This window comes from Phytophthora cinnamomi (genome assembly GCF_018691715.1).
Source record: "Phytophthora cinnamomi strain GKB4 chromosome Unknown Contig39, whole genome shotgun sequence".
Classification (NCBI taxonomy): Eukaryota; Oomycota; class Peronosporomycetes; order Peronosporales; family Peronosporaceae; genus Phytophthora; species Phytophthora cinnamomi.
In genome coordinates, this window is record NW_027150972.1 from 111388 (window position 1) to 127238 (window position 15851).

At 57.8% G+C, this 15851-nt stretch overlaps 4 protein-coding genes across 4 annotated transcripts; 2 read left to right on the forward strand and 2 right to left on the reverse strand.

Moving 5' to 3' along the window:
• Window positions 1-994: 994 nt before the first annotated feature.
• IUM83_10542 (uncharacterized protein) lies at window positions 995-3046 on the reverse strand (the record flags this gene model as incomplete). The annotated part of the gene is made up of 1 exon (XM_067935054.1): window positions 995-3046. One exon carries the CDS (start codon window positions 3044-3046, stop codon window positions 995-997), a length of 2052 nt encoding a protein of 683 aa, XP_067791410.1.
• A 1354-nt stretch (window positions 3047-4400) lies between these two features.
• Window positions 4401-6682, forward strand: IUM83_10543 (Transcriptional repressor TUP1-like protein; the record flags this gene model as incomplete). The annotated part of the gene is made up of 2 exons (XM_067935055.1): window positions 4401-6403; window positions 6490-6682. The coding sequence occupies 2 exons, from the start codon at window positions 4401-4403 to the stop codon at window positions 6680-6682; spliced, it is 2196 nt and encodes a 731-aa protein (XP_067791439.1).
• Window positions 6683-7480: 798 nt separating this feature from the next.
• Window positions 7481-8755, forward strand: IUM83_10544 (WD40 repeat-containing protein; the record flags this gene model as incomplete). The annotated part of the gene is made up of 2 exons (XM_067935056.1): window positions 7481-7732; window positions 7871-8755. The coding sequence occupies 2 exons, from the start codon at window positions 7481-7483 to the stop codon at window positions 8753-8755; spliced, it is 1137 nt and encodes a 378-aa protein (XP_067791461.1).
• Window positions 8756-9982: 1227 nt separating this feature from the next.
• On the reverse strand, window positions 9983-10604 carry IUM83_10545 (ubiquitin carboxyl-terminal hydrolase 4; the record flags this gene model as incomplete). The annotated part of the gene is made up of 2 exons (XM_067935057.1): window positions 9983-9988; window positions 10239-10604. The coding sequence occupies 2 exons, from the start codon at window positions 10602-10604 to the stop codon at window positions 9983-9985; spliced, it is 372 nt and encodes a 123-aa protein (XP_067791442.1).
• Window positions 10605-15851: the final 5247 nt, after the last annotated feature.

Consider the following 15851-nt stretch of genomic DNA (forward strand, 5'->3'; position numbering starts at 1 on the left):
TTATGCAGGAATGTGCTCTTGTCAGGGTGACTTGGAGCGGTTGGGCTGGTTGCTAGGTGAGCTTCACACAAACAAATTCCCCTTAACGCAACGACTGGTATGGATTCGAGATAAGCTCCTTTCAGCGTGCAACAGGCCGGATGAGGTGACGGCCAAGAAAGTGCTGGCGATGATAAATGAAACCGAGGACTGTCGATCGGATGACCTCCAGAGCGTTGCGAGTGTGCTTTTGTGAGCGCTTTACACACCTGAAATGACGGCCGAGTCAGTGCTGGTGACGATGAAGGATTTGGTGCCACCTCCCCAGGCGATGGCTCCGGAGCCAAGACCCCAAAGAAATGGAATTCTCTCGGCACTGAAAAAGTCGTGAATGTTACTGGCTGATGATTGGAGTGAGGCTGGGCGTGAACTTTCTCGACAACTTTAGTAGAGCAGTTCCTATGTTGCTTTGTCTTTTCGAATCAATTCAAGTTTAAACGGATGTCGTGCAAGATCGACGACGGCGCTTTCACAATAACGTAATGGCACGCCCAACTGTACACTCTCCAATTTCTGCTTTTAAATCGCAATAACTGGCCTCACTCACCACATGTCTAGTAACACCACTGTGCTTCACAGCACCACCCTCCCGCACTCAGCATCTTCTCGACTCGAGCAGATCTATCTCTCCACACTTCCTGTTGCGCTTCTATCGCCAACCTGCAGGCTCGCCGTTTCTCCTCTTGTCACGAGGCCAAGACTCGGTGAACTTCTGTTCGATCACTTCAGTCTTTGCGTCAACGGTCTATCCACCGGCTTGCGGTCAATCTGCGCTGCTCGACTCTCGCGCGCTGTAGTCTTTTCTCGCTTGTGTTTGTGTCATGTGCTTTCATTTTTCTCCTTCCTCTTCCCCCGTGTATTCCTAAGTGTACGTCGCGCCAACAAGGCGGAGCGTAGTGTATTGATGATGTGAGATGGCGTCGCCGTGATGATAGTGCTAGGCGCGCTGCTGGGTCTATTCGGCGGAGCTCTGGAGCCCTGCCTGCTGCTTGTGCGTCTGCAGGTTCACCTGGTCGCGCACTTGCGACGCCTTGTGCAGCAGCTGAATCATCTGTTCCTTGAGCACCGGGTCTTCCTTCGGTCGATCGCGACCCTGCACCACCATGGACGTCTCGGAGTAGCTGCTGAGCGGCACGAGGTCCGAGGAGCTGGCGGTGGCTGTGTTGGTGGCGGTGTTGGTGAGCTGGCCGCCATTTTGACGGGCCGGCACAATCTGCGAGGACGCCGCCATGGCTCGTGCCACCTTGCTCTGTGCCTCTCTCCGCTCCTGCACCATGACCATGGCCAGATGTGCCAGGTTCTGCATCGTGGCGATCTGCGACTCCTGTAGCGACTCGCGCGGCGCCGTGTCCAGCACGCACACAGCTCCGACGCACTCGTTGTCCACCGTGAAAAGCGGCGCGCCGGCCAGGAAGCGCACACCGAGCGGGCCCGTCACGAACGGGTTTGTCCTGAAGCGCGGGTCGCGCAGCGTGTCCATGACCACGAGCGGCCGCTGGTCGCGCACGGGGTACTCGCAGAAGCTGAAGTCGCGCGGCACCTCGGACTCCTTGACGTTCACGGCGCTCTTGAACCACTGGCGGTTCTCGTCCACGAGGCTCACGACCGCGTACTTGCAGGCCAAGGTCTGCGCGGCCAGGTCGCACAGCGTGTCGTAGATGTCCACCTGCTCCTCCATCGTGCCCACGTCCTTCTGCTGGGCATCAACCTGTAGCCGCTCCATGAGGGCGTTCACCATGTCCTTGCTCTCCTGATCTCTGGCCGCGAGCTGCTGCAGCCAGGCGATGCCCACGAGGTCGGGCACCGTCGAGACCTGCGCGCCGGGCAGAGCCAGCGCGTACTCCTCCACTGCGTCTCTAAGGACCGCATTATCCACGCCGTCGGGCAACGCGACGGCAGCTTCTTCCCCGTCCGGTTTGACTCCATTAGCGGCCGCGGCCACTGCGGCCGCCGCCTTGAGGTTGGCCTCTTCCTTCTCCTTGTCGGCCGCACTGGGCGACGTGCCGTCCATGCAGGCCTTGCACACGCGCAGCGTGGTCAAGCCCACGGACTGCAGGTCCACGCTCTTGTAGACGCTGCAGGCGCGGCAGATGATCTCGCCGCACGCGCGGCAGTGGTGCTTGCGCCGCGTGTTGGTGAACGTCTTGAGGCACAGGTGGCAGCACGCGCGGTCCTTGTCGTTCACCCACGTGGGCACGCGGCGCCGCGTGAGCTCCTTGGAGATGCGGCGGCGGCTGATGGCCTCCTCGATGCCGCCCACGCACTCGGCCCAGTGGGCCAGCAGCGCGCGGTTCCAGCGGCGCTTGGAGCGCGCGCCGGGCGGCTGGCGGATGCTGCACACGAACGTGGCCTCGACCACGCGCTCGTCCGGCCGCGGCCGGAACACGAAGCCGCACTTGGACACGGACGCGCGCTCGAGCCTGTGCGAGTCGTAGAGCGACGGGCACTCGGCCTGGTCGATGGACTCGTAGACGCACACGCCCACGGGCGGCGCCGTCGGGCCAGCGGCCGAGGCGCCCGGGCCGTCCACGGCCTCGGCCGGCAGCACGCCCGCGTACTCGAGCAGGCACAGGTCGAGCCCCGCGTGGCCGCCCAGGCTGGCCACGCTCTTCTTGGCGCGCGCCGCCGCCCACTTGATGCTCAGCGCCTCGCTCTCGTTCTGCTCGCGGTGGAAGAGCACGGCGGCGTCCGCGAACAGCTCGCGCAGCTGCAGCTGCATGAGCGAGCGCAAGTCCGGCGTGCTCTGCGCCAGGAACATGTCCATCACGTCGTCCAGCGACGCGCGCACCGGGCCCACGGCCCGCACCGAGTACGTGAGCCCGCCCTTCTGCCGGTCCTCGCTCAGCGCCACGCCCTTGCGCTCGTGCACCAGCGTCCACTCCACGTCGGGCTGGCGCACCAGGTCGGCCACGAGCGAGCGGCCCCAGGCCAGCAGCTCCGCCTGGTCCGCGTCCGACAGCTCCGGCGCCTTGAAGAAGCCGCTGCGCAGCGGCAGCGACCGCACCATCGCGATGGAGATTCCCTTAACCGGGAGCGTGGCGTTTAGAGGTGGTTAGAGAGGACTCGCGGCCTCGAGGCGAATGTGCTAAATGCGGCCGGCGGCATGTACGGGGGGCAAGACAGGCGACTGGCCCTATGCGGCGTTGTGCCGTCGAGGTGTGTAACACGGCGGGTCGGGCGCAACTTGTGCTGGCGTCACGCGAGGCCCGCTGCTGCCACCGGATGAGGAGCGCAGGGTTTTTGCAACGGTGAAGTGCCGAGTGTACCAGGGAACGGGTACCTCACCATCGCTCCATCCGTGATCTCGCCACGCGGCAGCGACAGGTGACGACGCGCTTCAACGCGCGAGTCATCTTGAGCGCCGCTGGACGGAATCACTGCGGGGCCGCCACGGGTGGAGTGGGCACAGTATCAGCTGGCTGGACGCGCACACCGAAGCCCCAGATGCGGGGCACCGCACACGCGCGAACTGTTCGGAGGGAGGGAGGCCTGGGTTGATCTGGTGGAGCCGGGCCGGTGCTAACTAACCGTCGGGACTTTATGCTAGCTGGGGGGTTTCCTGGTGGCGGGAACGCTCTCGTATAAGCAATGCAGAATGGAAGGGAGCTAGGTGGCGGCTTCCTCTTTGCCGCTTCCTCGGTGATTCACGACAGAATCACGCATGGGACGGGAACGTTTGCGTTTCGGAGGGGGGAACCAGCTTGTTTTTCTGAACGGTCTATTCCAATACTTTCCCACCTTTTGGGAAGAATCGTCGCGTGTATGCTATCAAGAATAAGAGGTGATTTCAACTTGGTCTAAGTATACTTGGGCTGCCATATTCCTGCGCGGAGGGTGTTCCGCACGGTACTATTTTACCTGAGTTCGCCGTGGCGCGTCAAATTTCGCGCCATCACGGCTTATTGTGTCCCTCTCCGCGCGCATAGCCCGGGCGCGTCCAGCGACGAGGCTGCGTCTGAGCTCCACCATTTGAACAGCCAGCAGCCCCTCTCGCTCCCGCCCCCCTTTTCGCGATAGTTCTGCCGTTCAGGCACTCCTAAAGCCACCCCGAGGGGATCGAGACTCGCGCCGCACCGACAGTCGGCGCCACACCGAGGCGGTCGTTCGCACCCGCTCGCCCCCGCCCCACCACCGCTTCGAGGCCCAGCGAGGCAGCAAGCAGCAGCCGCTCGCTGACTCACTCCGCAGCAGGTGAGGCGGCCGCCCTCTTATTTCCTCATTTCTCTTTTTTGCCTGGCAAAAAGGCAAAAAGTAGTGGCGCAGCACTTCTCGCCGGGCCCCCCTGTCGCTTTAACACCTCGTCACCTTGGGTGCTAACCCGTGCTCTCCTCCCTTGGCCAGACACACCCGCCTCCTCCGCCATGTACACGTCGTCCGCCCCCGGGCCGGCGCGCGGCCGCGGCGGCAACCCGAACGCCGTGCCGCCCCCGCAGCAGCCGCAGCCTCAGCCTCTCCGCGGGCCGTCGGCCGGCAACCCCGGCGCGCCGCCGCAGCTGGCCGCGGCCGGCACGAGCCGCGTGGGCGAGATGCTGGACCAGGTCAAGGCCGAGTACGAGGCGGCCATCCAGCAGCTCAACATGGCCAAGATGGAGCAGCTCGAGATGGAGCGCAAGATCCAGTCGCAGGTGGTGGAGATGGACCAGATACAGCAGTCGCTCAAGGCGCTGGAGGCCAACCACCGCCGCATCCGCCAGCAGTACGAGGAGGACATGCTGCGCATGCGGCGCCAGCTCGAGACGGGCCAGGGCCCGCCCCCGCAGCAGCAGCAGGTGCCGCCCCCGCAGCAGCAGCAGCAGCCGCCGCCGCCGGCCAAGCTGCCGGCCAAGCGCTCGCGCGCGCCGCCCACCAGCGGCGGCATGCAGGACGACTCGGCCTCGCTCATGTCCAACCTCGTGGCGGCCGCCACGTCCTCGGGCCGCGCGCCCACCAACGCACAGCAGCAGCCGCGCGGCGGCTCGCCCGTGCGCGTCGTGCCCGTGCAGCCGGCCTCGCGCAGCCTGCAGCAGCTCGGCCAGAACCCGCCGCAGCTGCCGCCGCCCCCGCCGGCCGGCGGCCAGAACCCGCCGCCGCAGCTCAGCCCGCTCGACACGAGCAACGCCAACACGACGCCCTCCTCGCGCCGCATGCCCAGCATCAACAGCGACGTGAACGGCAAGGACCGCGCGGCCAGCTCCCCGCCCGCGCTCAAGAAGTCGAAGCTCAACGGCTCCGAGCCCAGCATCCCCAGCCTCAGCGCCAACGGCAAGGGCGCGCTGCCGCCCGTGAGCTCGGCCGCGGCCGGCGCCCCCGCGGCCAGCGGCATGCTTCCCCAGGTCAGCAAGATGAACCGCGAGCAGGGCTCCAACAGCACCAACTCGAGCCCCAGCGCGGCCAGCGCCAACCAGTCGCAGAGCGCGGCCTCGAGCGTCAAGGCCGAGGGCGACAACGCTGAAAGCCGCCCGTCCGCCAGCGCGACCACGACGCTGTCGGCCGCCTCGGGCAACAACACGACGCAGAAGAGCTCCAACACCAAGGCCAGCCGCCTCAACTGGAGCTGCGTCTACTCGTCCAAGACCAGCATGTCGTACCAGGAGTCGGAGCGCCCCGCGGCCGAGATGCATCAGTCCATGGACCACCAGAGCGTCGTGTGCTGCGTGCGCTTCTCGTCGGACGGCACGATGATGGCCTCCGGCTGCCACAAGACCGCGCAGGTGTTTGACGTCAAGACCGGCGACCGCAAGTTCCTCGTGTCGCGTCCTGCGGGCTCCAACGGACAGACCCCCACGTCTCAGGCCAATGCTGCTGCTAACGAGGCCGACGACGCCTACGTTCGCGCTGTTTGCTTCTCGCCGGACTGCACAAAGCTGGTGGCGGGCATGCCGCAGAACACCATCCGTGTGTGGGATATCGCTTCGAACGAGGAGGGCCCGGCCATGACGGGCCACGAGTCCGAAATTTACTCGCTGGACTACGTGAACGACCTGATTGTCTCTGGCTCGGGTGACCGCAAGGTGCGGCTTTGGGACGCTCGCAACGGCCAGTGCAAGAAGATTTTCGGTAACGAGAGCGGTGGTCCGTCGGACGGCGTGACTTCGGTGGCGCTGTCTCCAGATGGACGCCTCCTGGCTGCGGCTTCGCTCGACAAGGTTGTACGGATTTGGGATACGGAGACTGCACAGCTGCTGGACCGCCTGGAGGGCCACAGCGACTCCGTGTACTCGATCGCCTTCTCGCCCGACGGCAAGAACGTGATTTCTGGCTCGCTTGACCGCAACATCATGCTGTGGGACGTGTGCGCGCAGGGCCGCACCACGACGCGGCCGCGCATGCTCTTCCAGGGCCACAAGGACTTCGTTCTGTCGGTTGCATACACGCCTGATGGAAGGTGCGTTTTCAGCGCAAGTGTCCTGAGTTATCTGGTGGTGAGCATTACACTAACTGTGCTGTGTTGTCTCTGCTGTGATCATCCAGGTGGTTGATGTCCGGCTCAAAGGACCGATCTGTGGTGTTTTGGGACCCGCGCTCGTCGCGCTCCGTGCTGACGTTGACGGGCTACCGGAATTCGGTGATAAGTGTGGCGTCGTCCCCAGCGTCCCCCTACTTCGCAACGGGAAGCGGCGACTGCTTCGCCGTCATCTGGAAGTACCAGTGCCAGACTTTTTAAACTATACAGGGACGACGGTCGAGTCGACGCGACGCAATGAAGCACCCTCCGCAGCAGGCAGTTCAGCTCGGCCAAACGAAGCGCAGTGGAAGCAGATGTAACTAACGCTCGCGGCAAGCGTGCGGGCGGGCTGGGCGGCTTGGCCGGCGGTGGGTGATGTATTAGCGAGCGCGAGACCAACAGCAGGAGAGGAGCAGGCATCGAAACGAATCAAGACAGAAAAAGACAGCTTTTGTGCGATGGCCGACAGACGTTAGGCAGAGCAACGCGCCGTGCGACGAGCGCCTTCGCGGTCCGAGCGGCGCTGCGGTGGGCATTGGCGGTGCGTTTACCTGAAGTGATTGAGGTGGATAGTGCGTGTGCAATGGAATGGATTTCGAACGACCGCGGAGGTGTTGCGTTGCGTAGTAGCCGCGTCCCATAAAGGAGAGTCTGCATAGATACATTTTGTCACCAACCTGCGTCCGCGTGCATGAGTCCCACTCGTCCAAAATGGCTGTCAGCATCCCACACTTGTCCTCCGTAACGCGTCTCTTCCAACCGGACACACCTCGCTAAAGTGCGACATCGCGAGCTCCGCACATCAAAAAAATACGTCGGGATCACTTGAAGATGCTGCGCTTCATGGCGTCTAGCGGCCGATGGCGGGCGCTGCCGCTGCTGCGGAAGGTTGCATCGGATCCGCCTCGTCGCGGCGCGTCTATATCTTGGAGCGCGTGGCACGCGGGTGCGCGCCGGCGCCACTACAGCGCGCCGCCAACTGCTCCGCCCCCTCCGCCGAGCCTGAGCGAGCCGGAGATGGTGCGCCGCCTCATGCGCAGCCAGCGCGTGTGGTGGTGGCTGGGCGCGCTGCTGCTGGGCGGCGTGGGGCTCGTGGCCTTCGCGCCGGAGCTCAAACTGGGCATGAGTCGCCACACGGCCGAGGTGGCCTCGCGCTCGCTGCAGGACGAGACGCTGCGCGACAACACGCGGGAGCTGGCGTCGCAGATCGTGCAGACGGTGCTCAACGACCCCAAGGTGCTGGACCAAGCCTCCAGGTTCCTGCAGCGGGTGAGAGCGCGCTCGAAGCGCGGTGGTGTTGTACTGATATGATTGCAACGTGTTGTGTGGTTATTGTGGTTGAAATGGTGCAATCATTCGAAGACGATGGGTATGCTGACGGATATGATGGTGGTGTTTGGTTTGCAGCTTGTGGTGATGGATTCGACGCGTGAAGCGCTGCGCGCGTTGGTGATCAACACGCTGAATGACCCGATGACGCGTGCGCAGGTGGCGGACCTGACGAAACACACGATGGCGGCGCTGCTGGAGGACCCCAAGACGCTGCGCCAGCTCGTGGACCTGTTGCGGTCGACGGTGGTGGACCCGAAGGCCAAGGAGGCCTTGCTGCTGCTGCTGGAGCAGATCATGCGCGACGAGCAGACGAGAACCAACTTGACCCAGTTGCTGGCGCACACGTTCCTGCAGGACGCGGTGAAGCAGAACGTGGGCAAGACACTCAGCGACTCGGTGCACGATGTGCTGAGTCGCAGAGACGTCCAGAACCACGCCAAGGAGTTCGTGAGTGGCGTGGTGCGCGACCAAACGGTGCAGGCGCAGGGAGGAGAGGCGATCTGGAGCACCTTCATGTATGCTCTTACGCCCGGCTGGCTGTCGTGGATCTGGGAGAACCCACAGGACGGGGGACCAACGACGCCTGCTGCAGAAGCTGCCAAGGCCGTGGTCGCTGCTGCTGCTGCTGAAGATAAACTGGAAAAGGAGAAGCAAAAGAAGAAGGAGGAAGAGAACAAGAAAGCTGACCAGGAGGCGAAGGACACTTCGAAAAGTCCAATGCAGTTGAAGAAAACTCCATCCAGAAGCAAAACTCCTGGTGACGAACAGGACACTGCAGCTGGCAGCAGCAAAATTGCCACAAGAAGAACGAGGACAAAGCGCATGTCGGGGCCTCAAGATAACGCATCAAAGAATCAAAATAATGTGGATGCAGCGACCGCAACCGCGTCATCACACGCGGACTTCGCTGAGCGGTACGAAGATCGACACTGGAATGGTTCCGGCAGTGGCTTCGTTTAACCAAGTGCTAACTGATGACGATTCTTCAAAATTCAACAATTCAACTCTGGGCAAAACCTCAGCAAGGAACTGGGACCTTTTTACCAACGTACAACATCCTCTTGCTGTATTTTACTGATGTTGAGCATCGCTGTGCGTTTTTGAACTAGAACCGGCCGTAGACAAGCGAATCGAGACGATGCACTTGGTTCAGAAGCTCGCTGTTCTGGCGTTTGAGACGCATCTTTTCGCCGGCCAAGAGCTGGTTCTCCTCGCGAGCGATGCCTAGTTGCTCTTGCAGTTGAGCTGCTGCAGCCTCAGCACTTTGTGCAGCGCGTCTCCAAGAGTCAACTTCGCGTCTGGAGTGCCGGTACTCTTGCTCGATGTGTTTTCGCTCAGCTGCAGCTACCCTTGTACCATCGCGTAGTGCTTGTATTTCCTGGAGAAGCTCTCGTTCGCGCGCTTTTGCTTGGGCGTTTTCCAGCTCAAGTGCACGCAAAGCTGCCTCGACTCGTTGCAGAATATGCAGCTCAGCTTGCGAGGACTCTCCCTCGGCTTCAAATGCTGTCGAGGCCGCACCTTCGCTGAACCATCCAGGGGATTGCCGTGTACGCGTTGAAATTCGGTAGGGTGGTGATCCCCTCGACGACAATGAGGATGCGAGTTTACCACCACAAACCCCTCGCGATATCGATGTCTGTCTTTCGTCCAAGATATCAGAGCTACGGCGGAAGCTTCGTCGTCGGTATCGGGCTGGCTCCAGTTCATCATCACTTCCCTGATCGTTGTTCTCGCTTACGCCAAAGCCTCTAACATCGTGCGATGAAGGTCTGCCGCGGCGAGATCGTCGGTGCGGAGAATGCGGCATTTCGCTTTCAGATGAAGACGACGAGTATCGGGGACTGGAGATATGTGCTCCGCTTCCTCTTCTCCATTGCGCCGTCGGTGGTATTGTTGTCGAGACAGAAGAAATCGACGATATGAGCGACTGTGGTGCGTCAGACCGAGGCACAGCATCAAGCACGGGGGCTGGCGAGCAGCTTGAAGAATCTACGGTGTGGTCCAACTCGCTGTTGTTTATAGCCGGCTGAGGAGCATCACAGCGTTCACGGACTCGACAGGAAGCCGCAGTTGCAACTGCTGCCAAGCTGTCGGGCAGTGTATAGGAGATTGCAGACGATGACAAAGACGAAGACTCGAGACGCGTCGGAAGGTTTTGCCGATGTGGGGAAGAGCGCTCTGGCGGGCCTAAATCTGACCGAGACATCTCACACGAAACTTGTCTTCTCGGAGGGGAAGGTTCTCTGGCAGTTGTTGACACGGCGGAGTGTGCTACGGCAGCAGAGTTGTTCATGCTAGATGTTCTGCCGTTCCTACTGCCATTGAGTTCGCTGTGGCTTGTGAGTGGTGACGGCAGCGGAGCAACGGGTGACGCTCCTGACCTCGTCGAGGCGCTGGAAGCTGGTCTGCGTTGCTGATGGGCTTGCTGCTGGACACGTCGAACCTGAGCGATCCACTGCTGACAATGGGTAGCTGACGGTGCCATGAGCTCCTCTTTCAGCACTTGTCTGCTCATGGTGGCTACGGGTGCGTAGTATTCCAGGTCGCATCGTGCCTTGTTCTTTTTGGGCACGACGTTGAGAAGCTGCGTGGCCAAGTCGATGGTGATCGTCTCGGTGTCGCTGTCGTGATCGTCGCGATTGTCTTCGTCTTGCGGAGGCGTCTGCAATTGCAGCAGGAGCTTGCCATCGCGTGCCATGATGGAGCAGCTGCATGGTCGCCACTCGAAGAGCTTGGTTTCGGCACTTAGCACCTTCCGCTTGAGTCTGACGCCGGAACTATCGGCCGTCGCAGCGCTGGACATCGTCATGACTTCAACAAGAGCAAAGCGTCTGCAAAGTGGCTGGCGAGTTACAGGCCGACAGCACGTCGCGGAAGTCTCAGCTCGTAAAAATACCAGAGTCACCATGCAAAACCAACGGCTATTCGAAGACTTTGGATGTTTCATGTAAGTGCTTCGGGCTCGGTAGATGACATCTTTTGGTTGGCAAAGAGCGATCGGAGATAGATCGTGAGTGGAGCACCAACAACATGAAGCCCCTTGGTTAGGCTGGTCGAAGTGGTGGTACTAGTATGGTAGATCCCAGAGTGAAGGATCCATTTGTGAAGTGACACCAGCGTCGTTGCCGAGTAGAGATGCTCGAACGAAAGCACCACGACAACCAATGGACGATAACCAAAGCGATCAACTGCTACTTTTGGCTATAGCTCCTTGGTGCTATCCTGGTGGTTTAACACTTGCGGTGGTAATGTGGCCCGAAAAGCCCGAATGCCGCCCCAGCATCGATGCCATCGCGTTGTTAGCGCAACTGCAACAATTCATCGGACAGCTCCAGCACGAACTCGTGGATCTTCCAGTTTCTCCGTTCACGGTATAAATGCCAATCCATTACATTGCATGACTGAACAGAAACAAATCGAGCTACTGCTGGGGATGGCAGCTGATGGTGACTACGAAGACCTGCAGAGCATCTTCTGTGCTGCGATCGTGAAGACTGAAGTTGCCAACGGGCCCATAATGGTTCGACTTCGATAGAAGTGAACAAAGGGCCAAACCAAGTGGTAGTAGCAATATGTAATGTGATGCTGGACGCTAGCTCGTTGAAAATTTTGCTTACAAAAGACAAAGCAACATGGCAGCAACAGCAACACCAGTAGCAACAGGGTAGACCACAACGTAGCTTACCAGTTTCGGGATCATGGATTCGTGTGTATTGATGCGATAGTACATGTGCTATTGGCGATGCAAGTGGAATCTTCCGAGTTGTTGGCAACACCAAACCGTTCCGTGTTGCACTGTTAAAATTCAACTAGTTCGTGAAGGACTACCTGAATACTAGCAATCGAAGTATTTCAGGTCGTGGAAAACGGATAGATGCGTGAGAGTGGGAAAGTTTCACCCGGTCACTCTTGCCAGCGTTTACCAGCCCCAGCCACAGCCACCTCCCCAGCCCCAGCCTCCTCCGCATTGTTCCTTCTTGGTCCCTTCTGGAGTCTTGGCTCCAGCAGCAAGAACGGCCTCGGCCGGCTTGTTGTCCGCCACGCGCAGGTCAGGTTGGTCGGCAGCACACACCGTCGCGACAGCAACAGCAGCGACGACAACGAGCGTAGCGAGCTTCATGGTCTTGACGATGCGCTTGTTCTCGTCCGGGCAAGTTGCGTTGTGGGAATCCGAGATGCTACTTGGGACATCATAATGAACCAGCCTCTGGTTTTACAAGGAAACGTCTTAAAGATTTCGCCAAATTCTCCACTAGGGAACATCAATTTCTTGGGAAGTTCGAGGAGAAGTTGTAGATGACAACTATCTTGAATCGGAAAGATTTATTCCCTGCAATGGTACACGGTAGCGTGCTCGGAAGTGTAGGTTTCCACTACGTACTCTGACGTACTACTTTAGACTACTGTAACTAAAACACCGACGAATCCGTAGCCAAAAACATCTCAGTCCGTCAAACGTGCTACGTGGATGAGGATATCATTCATTAACTGACCTTGGCGAAGATACTTGTCGTCTACAACTTCCTCGAACTTCCCAAGAAATTGATGTTCCCTAGTGGAGAATTTGGCGAAATCTTTAAGACGTTTCCTTGTAAAACCAGAGGCCGATTCATTATGATGTCCCAAGTAGCATCTCGGATTCCCACAACGCAACTTGCCCGGACGAGAACAAGCGCATCGTCAAGACCATGAAGCTCGCTACGCTCGCTGTCGTCGCTGCTGTTGCTGTCGCGACGGTGTGTGCTGCCGACCAACCTGACCTGCGCGTGGCGGACAACAAGCCGGCCGAGGCCGTTCTTGCTGCTGGAGCCAAGACTCCAGAAGGGACCAAGAAGGAACAATGCGGAGGAGGCTGGGGCTGGGGAGGTGGCTGTGGCTGGGGCTGGTAAACGCTGGCAAGAGTGACCGGGTGAAACTTTCCCACTCTCACGCATCTATCCGTTTTCCACGACCTGAAATACTTCGATTGCTAGTATTCAGGTAGTCCTTCACGAACTAGTTGAATTTTAACAGTGCAACACGGAACGGTTTGGTGTTGCCAACAACTCGGAAAATTCCATTTGCCAATAGTGCATGTACTATAGGTGAACATGTACTGTAGGTGATACACATCAATACACACGAATCCATGAATCCTAATAGCCTGTTTTAAGCTCACCATGAACGACCCCACTCTCGCTCGCCGATAAACTCGTAGATTTTGTGGTTATTTATTTAGTAGCATCGAAAATTTACTCTTCCTTGTCGTTTCTCCGACAATGTATTAAATAATAGAAGCTACTAAAACTTTTGTGATGGTTCAAAACAGTAAGTTATGTGGGGCTAGCTGACAGCACTTCAAGTCTTCAACTACTCCGCTCTGAAACCTGCGGGGGTGGCACCATCCCCCTCAGCATGGCTAGCATCGACTCGGGCGTCATTTCTGGCGGTGAAGCACCGACAAAATCATTTTAGCAGCCGCCTGCAGGTCCTCCGCTCGGCAGTTCTTAGTTTGATTCAGCATCACCAGCACTTTCTTGGCCGTCGCTTCTTCCGTCTTGTCGCGAGCTGAAAGCAGCTTATCCCGAATCCATAGCAGTCGGTGTGGCAAAGAGACGTTGGACCTTTGAAATCCATCCAGCAACCTGCCCAACTGGTTCAAGTCATTTTCACACGAATAAAAGTCACCTTCACGGTGCTCCGTACGAGACCGGCGTGACGACTCCATGTTGACGAGTACCCAGTAACCGGGCTGCTATAGTACTTCATGTTTCGTAATTTGTTGCTGGGGAACGTACACAATGCTATCCCATCCAAGACCGCCATGGCAGTAGCCGCTCGCATGCCAAGCTTGCAATGCGTTGAGCATATTTTCCAGCCATGTCTCGACTTCTTCCACATTTTCGGGGAGGCGATAGAATCCCGTCGGAGACAGCTTCACTTCGATCTTGCGCGACGGAAAGCGCGATTGATTGAAACTCTCCACGCTCTGAAGGGCGTATATGCGCAAGCTCCGCAAGGTTTTATAGATTCCGACGATTCTTTTGTAGTCACCGTCGCTTTCGCAGTGGTCGCACCTAATAGTTAGCTGGAGCATGCCGTCGACCAGCTCGATTGTTCCTGTGTCACTGTGAGAGAGTTCGAATGGTGATAGCAGAGTCTGGCTGGTCAACTTGGACTGAACTGCCATATAGCTCAAAATGAAGGCTAGGTTGTAGAAAACCTTGATTACCACCGTCGAGGAAGATTCACAGAGCAACTGAAAACGATCTCCACCTTCGTATCGGAATGCAAACATTTGTCGATGGTTGCCATTGGCGACGTAGCCCAAAATGTACGGGAGTTCGCCAAAAAACGTCGGATTCCAGTACTGCATCTTTGACTCCAGCTCCGCAAGTGTGTCACCAATATCCGTGGCACCACTTCATTCTTCCCCGCACAACACCAAACAGCCATTGCAACGCATGGTCCGACTGTAGCTTTAATCCTGCACTTGCATCGTTATCGGAAATTTTCCGATGCACCTCGAGTTGAACCCCATTAGCACGAGCGCTTCGTATCCTCTTCATCCAGGCCAGCCTCGTAGCTCATAGTTAGAACATCAATCAACGACGATAGATCGTCGCAACGAATCTCAGGTCCATCCTTGTCAAAAATCTTAGCAGCAGTGTGCTGGTCTTGGATGTGGACTCGGAATGGCAGACCGCATTCCAGATGGGACACCATTTCAGGCGGAGAGGGGAACTGCATTAAATTCACTTCTGAATATTTCCAAAGGCCTTCCAAACCAATGTCTTCCTCGTCGAGTCGACTAGCATTTGCTTCCGCGGTCGTTGTTAGCTTGTTGGAAACTGCGTTTCTGTGGGGGACCTCCACCGTAATCTGAGGTTTGTCACATCGACTATAGAAGCCCGGACGAAAGTACTTCACTTGAACGCCGTCGCGCATCTTGATGCTCTCGCTGTACGAGCCGTATTTTTTCCAGTAAAGCGTGACATCGCTTGGGTGTGCATTCACTTCTCGAGTGCTGGCAATGACGTTCCTCAATTTTTCCACTCTATCGTCGACTCCAGTCTCCACCGCGAATGGAGGTTGCCCTACCATGCTGCAAAATAACTTACCTTCATCGTGTCGTGTTCGGAAATGAGAGCATTCCGCTGATTATTCGATTTTAGATGTTACCAGACCACGTCATTTGGAAAAAGTGAAGAATAGACTACAACGTGATTGATGCGAAAACAATTCAATACATGAGTTTCACCATCGATACTTTAATTGTTGTCCCACAAGAAACGCTAGATGGCCGAGTCACTGCCACTGCTATACGTCTCGTTGGCTCGTTGGCACTTCCTCCATAGCTACAAGCAATATCCTACATCGTGGAACAATTATGCGGCCTGCTTAAGCCAAGCACCATCGATGGCGTCGTATGCAATCAGCTCTCGCGCGTTTCTCGAATGCATTTGGCTTCACGGCTGGTAACGGAAGCCGTACTGGTTTGCGCTGCTGCTGAAGGACGATCAAATGCACCACATGATTGAGTCGCAGAAGGACAGAAAGTTGATCCAATAAAGAATTCATCGGTGCTGCGGCCAATGGATATGTAGGCGTGTTGAAGTGGCTTGACGGGCATTAACTGTACATATACCGTCCTGAAGAGGAACTCGTAGTAGCTGCAGCGTGAAGGTGATTAGATTCTTATTGTTTGGCCTCCAGCGCGCGCCACTCGCGCCTGCTCTTGAAGTTGCTGCGCTAATGACCAAGCTGCTACGCTAATGACATTCTACTTTCGAAGACGTCCTACAGCAACTCCAGAGCATTCCTCCTGGCGGCAGTGAATGGGCACACAAATGTTTTGCAGTGGCTGCTTGATAAAGATTTCCATAATAAATGGACATACGTCGTCACTGGTATCAAGAAAGCTGTAGAAAATGGCCACCTGAATGTGGTGAAGATTCTGCTCATGAAGTTCGGGGAACATGAACTTTTTGCCATAATATATTGTGTATATCAGCGACCTGGTTACTAGGTGCTCATCAACATGGAGTCGTCATAACGCTCAAGGATGTTGCGCCGC